Consider the following 9872-nt stretch of genomic DNA (forward strand, 5'->3'; position numbering starts at 1 on the left):
GAGCTCTGTGGCTGGCTTCATCTTTCTGTTCTCTCTGTGACAGCAGTGAAGCTGGTGTACACCGGGTTGAGAAACAGGCCCGAACCTCACTGACTTTAAACTGAATAATAAGCCTTGGGACTAGGACACTTCTGGGTCAGTCCCAGGATATTCAGGGTGTAGAGCATTCATGAAAAAGACCAAGATGCCTCTAGCCTCTCCCACTGCAGCCATAGCAACAGGATTAAAAAATACATAAATAAAAGATACACCAATAATTTAGAAGATCCCACCAAATACACAAATGACCACAATCAAGGTACACGATCTCTCTGAATAAATACATAAATAAATAATTAAATACTGCTAATGGCGAGGAAAGAGGGCTCAGCACATAAATAATAAATAAAAATAAATAAATCTAATAAATAATAAAAAAAAAGTTTGCTAGGAGCCCCCAGGCAAAATGGTCCCTTAGAGTGGTTTGAATGAAGATAGTTTGTGTCTTCCGGACAGGCTCTCCTGCCTTCATAAGCTGTCCTGCTGAGGAGGGTTTATTGGCTTCTGGAAGCCTTTGTCTCCATGAAAAAAAAAATGAGGCTTGGTTGGCTTGGTTCGCATCCTGGGTGGGGGCGAGGGTTATTTACAGTTGTTGCACATGCCTTCCCAGGGCATCTACTCCTGTGCCAGGCACCTGCCATCTGGCCTCCTGTGGTGTCAGCATAGGCATCCATGAGTTTCGGTGGGTGGAGTTTCCGTCCGGGCCAGAAGCCATGATGTGGCCACTGAAGCTCCTCCTCCTCTCCTGATGAGTGAAGAACTTCCCTGGTGCTCGCTGGACCTCCAGGCATCATGATAGGCCGGGGAAAGCTTGGCATGGGGAGGTCACTGCTTTAATAATGGGAACTCCTCCCCCACCCCCAGATGTTTTCCTTGAGGCAAGAGGGCTAAGTAACTGTCCTTGCAACTATCCGAAGCTGGGAGAGAAGCTCTTTCTCCAGGTGCCCTGGCTTTGCTCAACTGTTGTCATCACAAACTTGACACCCACAAGGCTCAGGAAAGCCAGGCAGCTGGTGAGGGGGATGCCCATGGGTTTATTTTAAGGACCATCTCTCTTGCCTGTCTGTTCCCAGTATCTTCTGCAGTCAGAGCAGCTGGTGGCATTTATGTATCAGAGGGCAGCTTACCCTTGCTGGCCAGCCCTGGACAGGAGGGTACTTCTATAACCTTCTTAAGTGTGGTTCTTCCCTAAGTTTGATTGGATTTCCCTTAGCTGACAGCAAACTCAGAAGCTAGCAAGAGCCCGAGACAGGGATTATTTAAGTCCCTCTGTCACAGGCTCTCTGTATCTGAGCCTTTTCCCCACAATACTGATTTACAATGCAGTGTCCTGTCTTGGCAAAATTCCTGAGAGGCAAGGAGAGTGGTCTTCATGTAGGACAGCAGGTGCCAGGCTGCCCTGGGTAGAGGATCCAGGGTGTGGCAGACTGGGCAATGTGGAGGGAAGGCTGGCAGGCGCCAACTGGAGGGTAAGGGCAGACTGGCTGGCGCTGGGGGCTGGCTGCTGGCCACTAGCCACGGCACTGAGAAGGCTCAGCAGATGGTCCCGTGGAATCAAATCTGTGCCAGCTCCCGGGGATGAGGCAAATTTGGGAAGCAGGGCTATAGCCCAAGGTATGTTGACTGTTCCAGTGTCTCCTTATTATCCCTGGGGTGTCACGGGGCCCTGTGTAACGGCCTCCACAGAGCTGGAACCTGCCGGGCTCCCTTCCCTGACCATGCTGACACACTCGGAAGGCAGATGACCCGACTCTTCGCAGCTATACTTATAACTTGAGGACCCAATTCCAATCTTCCCTGAAACCTACCACCACCAACGCTAACATCCACTTTCCCTGCTCGTGTCTGACCTCTCATAGCAGGACCTAGGAGTTGGAGGGAAAAGCTCTGAGCTCTATCTTGAATTTCAACCACCCACACTCTCCTCTTTTCCAAACTGTGCAGCTATGAGACAGAATGAGGAGAAAGGGAGGGGGAGGAAGAGGAGACAGGAGGAACAGATTAGCCCTGGCCTCTAGGAGATAATCCTGTGAGCAGTGGGTGAGCAGAACAGAGTCCTCGCCACGTCTTGGCCAAGCCCTCACTTTTGAGTCATGGATCATAGCTTTCCACAGGTGGCCCTCGCCGTCCGCCCTGGTGAGCCCCAGGATCGTGCTGCGCTGATAGAGAGGCTTCTAACAGCTTGGCAAAGGAATAGAAGTCCCTGTATCCCATGTCACCTTCCCAGGAAAACATGGAGGACAGGAGCCAGGAGCATTCCGTATCTGTCACCCGGAGGAGATGGTCTGAAAGGCAGGTAGTAAAGGGGACTACGGAGTACAGAGGGGTCCTCCCGGTGGGCAGCTGGCTCGACGGAGGGCCTTCGCTTAGCGCCTCGTGCTGGCGTAGCTCTCTGCTGAGCTGTAGCTCAGGCTCCGGTTCCGACTGCGGCTCCGGGAGCCCAGGCTGAGGCTGCGGGAGCTGGAGCTGCGGCTGGTCCGCGTCCTGCTCCGGGTCTGGCTCCGGCTGCTGCGGCTCCGACTGGGACTCCGGCTCCGGGAGTAACTGCGACTGGCGGAGCGGCTGCTGCTGCTGCTGCTGCTGTACCAGGAGGAGGCGCTGCTGAGGCTGCTGCAGGAGGAAGGGCTGGGTCGGTAGTAGGGGATGGGGCGTTTGCGGGCGCTGTAGAGACCAGAGATAGGAAGCATGAGGATTCACTCAGCTTTCAGGGAACCCAAGTGCTGTTCCAGGGAAAACAGTACCTTTGTATCCCCCAGTCTCTTAGCAAGGGAAAGCAAACCAGAAAAACCCCAACCCCCAACAAAACAGCATACTCCATCTCTTTTTTTAAAGCCCCCACAAACAAACAAACAAACAAAAAAACAAAAACAAACCAAACAACCAAACAACAACAAAACTAGCTTAATCCTGCTCTATTCTGAAAAAGTGATAATGTCAACAAATCAGGCTTGGGGCTCAGTGTTCCCAGCTAGCAACAGTGTCTGCATTGCCACTTTTGAAGTCTTGTTTTGCTGTTTTTACTTTTATTAGAACCTTCTATTCCTAGTAGGTTCTGTTTCTAGGTGGGAGAGGTTGGTTTTCCACTTACTGTAGTATATTGTTTCGTTTTAAAAACAAGTGCATGGTGTGTGTGTGTGTGTGTGTGTGTGTGTGTATTGGGGGGTGCTGTGAAAAAGAACACTCTGATTTTTAAGAAAATGAAGTACATCCATGATCAGTTAGCTGGCAGCATGGGTGACCAGCGACCAACATGCTCATGGATGCCCAGATGCTGGGAAGAGAGCATTGTGGGTTATTTGAGCTGACAATTCCATCCATCACTCTGGGTCCCCTTGTTCCTATTCTGCCTCCTGGTCCTCTCCAGGAAGGATACAATGTGTTTCCAGGATCCCTGATGGTCTCTGGGGTGAGTGGAAATGTCTAGAAAGGCAACCTATTGGGGGAGGGTGGCGTTCTCCATTCTCTCAGCTTTCAAGGTCTGAGAAATTCAATTTCTCTCAGTCTTTACCCCCCCCCCCCCGCCAACAGCGCTTCTCCTGAGACCTTAGCTGTCACAGGTCACTCTTCCACCTCTTCTGACCACTCAGTCAATAATGATAGAACTCGGTGTGTCCCGTGTTTTAATTTACAAAGTGAGGTCACCTCTTCTCATTCCCTTTCATCTCTTTCACATGACACTCCTGGGGACTATGCCTTGTTTTGTGATCGAGAAACAGCCGAAGGAGAGGAAAAGGCTCTGGGTGCCCCCAGGAACCGGGTCTTAACTCAAAATCTTCCCTCGCCACAGCTCCATTGAAGCCCTTGGAAATCCCAGGAAAAGTATTTGCATTCTCTGAACTTGGTTAAAGGTATGATCACAAATAGCTTAATTTTAACCTGGCATCTATGTATTCTTGGGTATCGGACTATCTCCACCAAGGTTGGCTTTACTACCAGGCCAATGTCCTGCCACCCCCTAGGCTACACACTATCCCTCTAATCGGCCCATTGTCTTCCCTCCAGTCTCCAGAACAAGCTGGGTCCACATGCTATTGGGGTCCCTGCCCCACTGCAGGCCTAGCAGATTGGAAGCTAGGGAGGGCTTTGAACCAAATACCACCATTTAGGGGGTTGGAAGGCCCATTCTGGAGCACCCCCAATCCTTAAGTCCAGTTTCAGGGAGGCAAAAAAAAAAAAAAGATTTAGTCAGCGCTATCTACCATCCATATTGACAGAGGCGAGAAGGCTGGAAGCAGGCAATGTCCGCTCTTGGGTCTCACCTGGTTATCCTCCGAGCCTCCAGGTGGCTTGGGGAGTCTCTCCGGCGCTTCCTCATGGGCGAGTAGGACCGTCGCCTCCTGCGCGCACGTTCTCGGGGCTGTGGGTCCTTCTCACCATACTTTGGGTCCCGTTCCCTGAAGGGGTACAGCAGCGGGCACGAGGCAGGGAGGTGGGGTTACTAGGTAACTAGGGGCTGGGCTGGCTTTTCTACAGGTGCGTGCTGTTTGAGACTCTTAGCTGGGCCCACTGAGGTTGGGCTTTGCTAGGAGCCCCAGAGAAGACAGGGAAGAGAAGATGACCCACTCTGGAAAGAATCTGCTTCCGTGAGCACCATGGGGTGAGCTGGCCATGAGCCAGAGTGGCAGCCTCTGTGCATGTGCACACGCATGCGAGTGCATGTGTCCCTTGGTAGAGGCACACAACAAAAAGGACTGCAAGAATTCCTGTCCTTACCTTTGCAGGGTTAGGGCTGGGACAGGGATTGAGATATTGGTACAGAAAGGCAAGGTTCACGGGATGTGGCTCAGGAGGTGGGCATTGGTCCTGGGGTTAGGGTGATACCTGCTGGGGCTGTAGCGGGAGTAGCTGGGACTTCGACGAGGCCTGGAGCTTCTGCTAGGTGGGCTTCTCTTGCCAGACTTAGACGAATAGCTGGGAGACCGAGAGTAGGACCTGGGGAAGACAGAAGAAGCCCTAAGGAGCCTGCAGCCTGTGTGTTAGGCTTGTGCCATCAGCTAGGCACTGTGCACCCGGTCCCCAGGTGGCGCTATTTTTCTTTGTGCAAGTCTCATAAAGGATTCTGTCCCTTAACCAGAGAATGAAATCTCCTCCATTTTGAGTAATTGATGATAATACAGACAACACCCTGTTATTTAGTGAATGCTTGTTGTCCTGGCTACTTTTTATCTGTGTGATCTTGGGTAGGTGATTCTACTTCTCGAGGCTTCTGTTTTCTCGTCTGCAAAAAATGGGGTAATAGTACCAACCCTACAAAGTTGGTTGTAAATCTGAGAGTAAACCAGTACACCGTCATACAATTTATTATGTGCGTGTCAGACATTGAACTGAAAATGCATGTGTCTCACTTAAGAATTATTATTCATTTCATATTATGGATGGAGAAACAGAGGCACAGAAAGGTGACATAACTTGATCAGGGCCACAGAGCTAGTGGACACATGAGTCCAAGAGTTTCTGGCTACAAAGTGCTTTTGCCTTCGGTAGATTACAATAGTCCCTCCTCTCTTCCCCATGGCCTTGCTTTTTCTGTGGCCTCATGAATGGTTTGGAAAAAGAAAAAAAAAGAAAAAGTAGAACATTCTAGAAACAATTCACAAATTTTACATTTCAGATCATTCTAAGGAGCGTGGTTAGCATGGGGGGTCCTGTTTCACCCTGTCTAGGAAATAGATTGTTTCTTTGTGCAGAGTATCCACGCTGTATGTACTACTTGCCTGTTACTAAGTAGCCTTCTTGTGATGAGATCTACCATCATTGTATTTTGTTTGTGTGACAGCAATCCCTACTTATGAATGGTTCACAATGATGCTAGCAACTCCCACATGTCAGAAAACTGCAGGGACATGCTTGCCCTAAGAAGATAGGATAAGCATCCCCCGTTCAATAAGAAAGACAGTGATTGGATGCAGAGTGTGCTGATAACTGAGGTCTCCAAGTAACTGAAGGAGAAGGAGAGCAGAACTCGGGTTAATTTTGGTATAATACCTTGAATTGATAATATCCCCATCATAGTGTAAGACAGATGCTTAGTTACAAAAGGAGATGGGCAATGTCATTACAGGGGTTGGTACTGATCCAGGGGTTGGCTACAGGCACCCATTGAGTATAACAACTGTATCTCCTGTGGGCAGAAGGGTAGCTCTTCACGACGCATCTCAGTTACTACTCCTGTGATCTGTCTCTCACGACTGATGGTCCCACTCTTAGGGAACACCATGGAGGAAGGAATGACTCTTTCCTATCGAGTGTGACTGTGGCGGCCCCTGGGAAAGTGTCCCACCAGTTTGCTCTTTGCACGCGCACTGAGAAACCTTACAGAAAAAAAAAATACGCAAGTGCTGGTTTTGAAATAACCAAGGAAGCAACTGCGTTTTGATTATATAGTTGTGGAAGAGGAACGGCCAGCTTGCCGTTGGGAGTTTCTGTTTGGAGAGGGAAGCTGGGATCAAGGAGGCACGGGGGTTGCAATGGGATGCCCAGCTCCTGCGGTCCTGTGTCTGTATGTTCCACGATATAGTTACTCCATATAAGGTAACCAAGTAATACCAATGACTGCTGCAACTAGGGGTGAGAATACAAAAACAGCTGCAGTTCTCCTCTCTCTCTCTCTCTCTCTCTCTCTCCCTCCCTCCCTCCCTCCCTCCCTCCCTCCCTCCCTCCCTCTGAAATGTAACTCTGCAACTCCTACCACTAAGGAAGAATCTTCTGGATGGCTCTTGTGACTTACTATGGCTAATAGAATAGCAAGACAGACAGAATGGAATGTTACTTCAAGCTGAGAAGTAAGGAAGCCTTCTACATTATTGTTCTCTCTCTCTCTCTCTCTCTCTCTCTCTCTCTCTCTCTCTCTCTCTCTCTCTCTGTCTGTCTTCCTTCCCCTCACCTCCGCTCCTCTCCCCTCCCCTCCTCTCCTCGTCACTACCATGTGTACAAGCAAATAGTCTTGCTGGTTGATGAGAGACAAGAGTGCAGAGACAACTAATCACTGGATGACTTTCAATTCCCAGCCCCCCAGCCAACCCACCATCTGGTCAAAAACCACACGAGGGGGCTCACAACCGAGCGGCCTGCTGAGCCCAGCACAAATCGCTAATCCACAGAGTTACAGCAACTAAGTAAACATTTCATTTGAAGGATGGTGTTGGTTACTTTTCCACACAGCACGAGTTAATTGATGCTTAACTCCTCCTCTTGCCAAGGGAAACAATAACAATGAATGTTCTTGTGTTCTAAGAGCTTCCACCCCAGGGAAGAGTCATTGAGGCCCCTGAGCCAAGCATTCTTATTTGTTTTTTATTGGCCACACAAGGAAGTGGGATCTCAGAGATGTTGGCTGTCTTAACCAAGGCTGTCAGTAGTAATGGCTGGAGCCAAATCAGACTCCTCTTCCCTGGGCCTGGGTGGGGTGGGGTGGGTGGGGGCGGGCATCGATAGTTACCAAAACTCCCTGCCCAAGAAGGACACGCAGTAGGTCAAATGCCAAAGGCACACTCACCTTTTTTCAGAGGAGGTGGACCGGCTCCGGGTGTACCTGGGGGAGGCTCTGGGGTTTGGGGACCTGGATGAGAGACTGGAGGATCGAGTGCTGGTGTAGGAGGAGCTACGGGAGCATTCTTTGATGGGAGAGCTCCGGGCTGTGGATGGGACCAAACTAGACTTCTTCACCTCTGCACACTGGAGACACGGGGACTGAAATCCTCTGCAGGAGGAAAAACATCTGTTACCCAGCCACCCTTATTGTGGGGGCACCTTGACCTGACGCTCCCTCCCCCACATCTGCCCAGGCCACAGTGTCCTCCGTTCCTCTTTCTATGCTCCTCCCCCATCTTTTCAGGGACAGCCTGCCAGTTGTCAGAATTTAGAAGAGCAGAGGTAGAGAAGGCCTCACAAGTAGATGGATGGATATTTAGTACAATTCAGCATCCTCAGGTAAGGGACACATACCACACCACAGGGGCCGCTTCAGAGCATCCCAGGAAGCCCTCCTGGGCACAGTGTTAATTAAATAACATCAAATCATGTGGTGAGAGATTCCCGCCCCTCCCCCTTTTCTTGTCCTTATCCAGTCCTTCTGCTTGCATGAATGAGAAAGCCCTGGCTGGGTGCTCATGGGTTTTTAGCACCTCTCTAACACTTTGTAATCTCCCCAAGATAAAGGAACAGGCCCTGGGGTCAGGGCCTTGAGCAGGGAACTGTAACTGGCCAGAGTTAAAGACACCGTCTCAATCATAGTATCAGAGGTGTTTTCTATTTGGGAGATCTTGTGTTTCAGAAAGTGATCCATATTTCAATACACAAAAGACATGATATGATTACAATAAACAAACCAGTGTGAATATAGTTGGCTTTTTTTTTTTAAATCAAGAAAGTGACCTGTGGTTAGATTAAGTTTGGGCAACTTTGATGTGATGTAGCCCATTTTGCAGATAGAGAGACTGAGAGACTCCCACAAAACAGATAGTGGTTTGTTCTTAATCAGACAAGGGGTAGGGGGTCTCTCTCTTGTCTAGGGATGTACTGAGCTTCTGAGGTCCTCACACAGGCATGTTCCTTTCAAGATGAACAAGAGTCAAGTTCAAGAGTCAACTTCACAGGCTGGAGAGATGGCTCAGTGGTTAAGAGCACTGATTGTTCTTCCAGAGGTCCTGAGTTCAGTTCCCAGCAACCACATGGTGGGTCACAACCGTCTGAAATGGGATCCGACGCCCTCTTCTGGTGTGTCTGAAGAGAGTGACAGTGTACTCGTATACATAGAATAAATAAGTCTTAAAAAAAAAAAAAGAGTCAACTTCACATCGCATGGATAGAGTTTTCTAGATTCGTGACGACCTCCGTTCACCTCCTGTCTTGGCTCTTGGCCGTAACAGGCTATTCTCTCCTATGCACATTGTCCTCTGCTGTCCTTTGTCTCCAGACCTTAGGACATGTTGGCATACAAACTCCTCTGTCCTTGTCACCTAGCCATGCCTCTACATGAGGTTCTGGTTTGACCTCACCTGGTCTTCTCTGACAAGCCTTTTGGGACATTCTCTCTACTGCCAGTCTGGGTTGAGGGTCTCCTCTGTGTTGCCATGGTTCTTCCTGCCTAGCCCTCCTCCCGTTCCTTCATGACTCCTCCGGTCATATAATTCCACAAGTCTTTTGCCCTGGATATTGAGCTCGTTGGAGAAAGGGCATGGGCCCCTCTGTGATACCCTCCCCACACGGCTTGTCGAGTGTCACCTTGAAGTCATCCTCTAGGTCTCCGGTTCTTCACAATCATCATTTCTTTTAGTCCTCTCAATAGCTGTATATCTGGCCCTCCTTTTATGACCGAATTACTGAGGCGGCTCAGAAGAGCTAGTGACTCGCTCAAGGTCACCCAGAGTTCCAAACTTGGATCTGTCTGGAGGCACACCCACGTGCCCGTCACCATTCCAATCCCTTCCCCTTCCTGTCTGGGGTGCCCTTGGTTTCCAGTTCATATCTCTTCCACTTAGCCCATATTTATTGAGCCCTTTGTCCAGAGCTGGCAGGGCATAAATACCCATGATTTCACCATCATTTACATTCCACAGTGGAAGGCTGCTTCTAAATTATTTAATTGGGCTGTCTATGTATATCAAATTGAGCAGGTAACGGCTATATATCTTTTGGATTTGGAATCTAGTTTTAGAGACGGGGTCTTCATTTGAATGCCGTCACTGTTGCTTGTTAACTGAATTTAAGTCTGCAGGTCTGCGCCTCAATTTCACTACTTCACAAAAAGGTTATAGTATAGATAGATATAGATATAGTTATAGATATAGATATAGTTATAGATATAGATACAGATATAGTTATAGATATAGATA

The 9872-nt window shown here is 49.2% G+C and overlaps 1 protein-coding gene across 1 annotated transcript in view; it reads right to left on the minus strand.

Moving 5' to 3' along the window:
• Window positions 1-307: 307 nt before the first annotated feature.
• The window catches only part of Srrm4 (serine/arginine repetitive matrix 4), a 156642-nt gene continuing 147077 nt past the window's right edge, over window positions 308-9872 (minus strand). The window contains exons 10-13 of the mRNA XM_028765530.1: window positions 7535-7738; window positions 4861-4971; window positions 4299-4433; window positions 308-2700 (exon numbers count right to left, since the gene is read on the minus strand). Of these exons, the coding sequence (XP_028621363.1) occupies window positions 2406-2700; window positions 4299-4433; window positions 4861-4971; window positions 7535-7738 (745 nt within the window). The 3' untranslated portion in view covers window positions 308-2405. The remainder of the gene's footprint in view (window positions 2701-4298; window positions 4434-4860; window positions 4972-7534; window positions 7739-9872) is intronic.

The sequence above is a fragment of the Grammomys surdaster genome, unplaced genomic scaffold, assembly GCF_004785775.1.
Source record: "Grammomys surdaster isolate TR1022 unplaced genomic scaffold, NIH_TR_1.0 164, whole genome shotgun sequence".
Lineage (NCBI taxonomy): Eukaryota > Metazoa > Chordata > Mammalia > Rodentia > Muridae > Grammomys > Grammomys surdaster.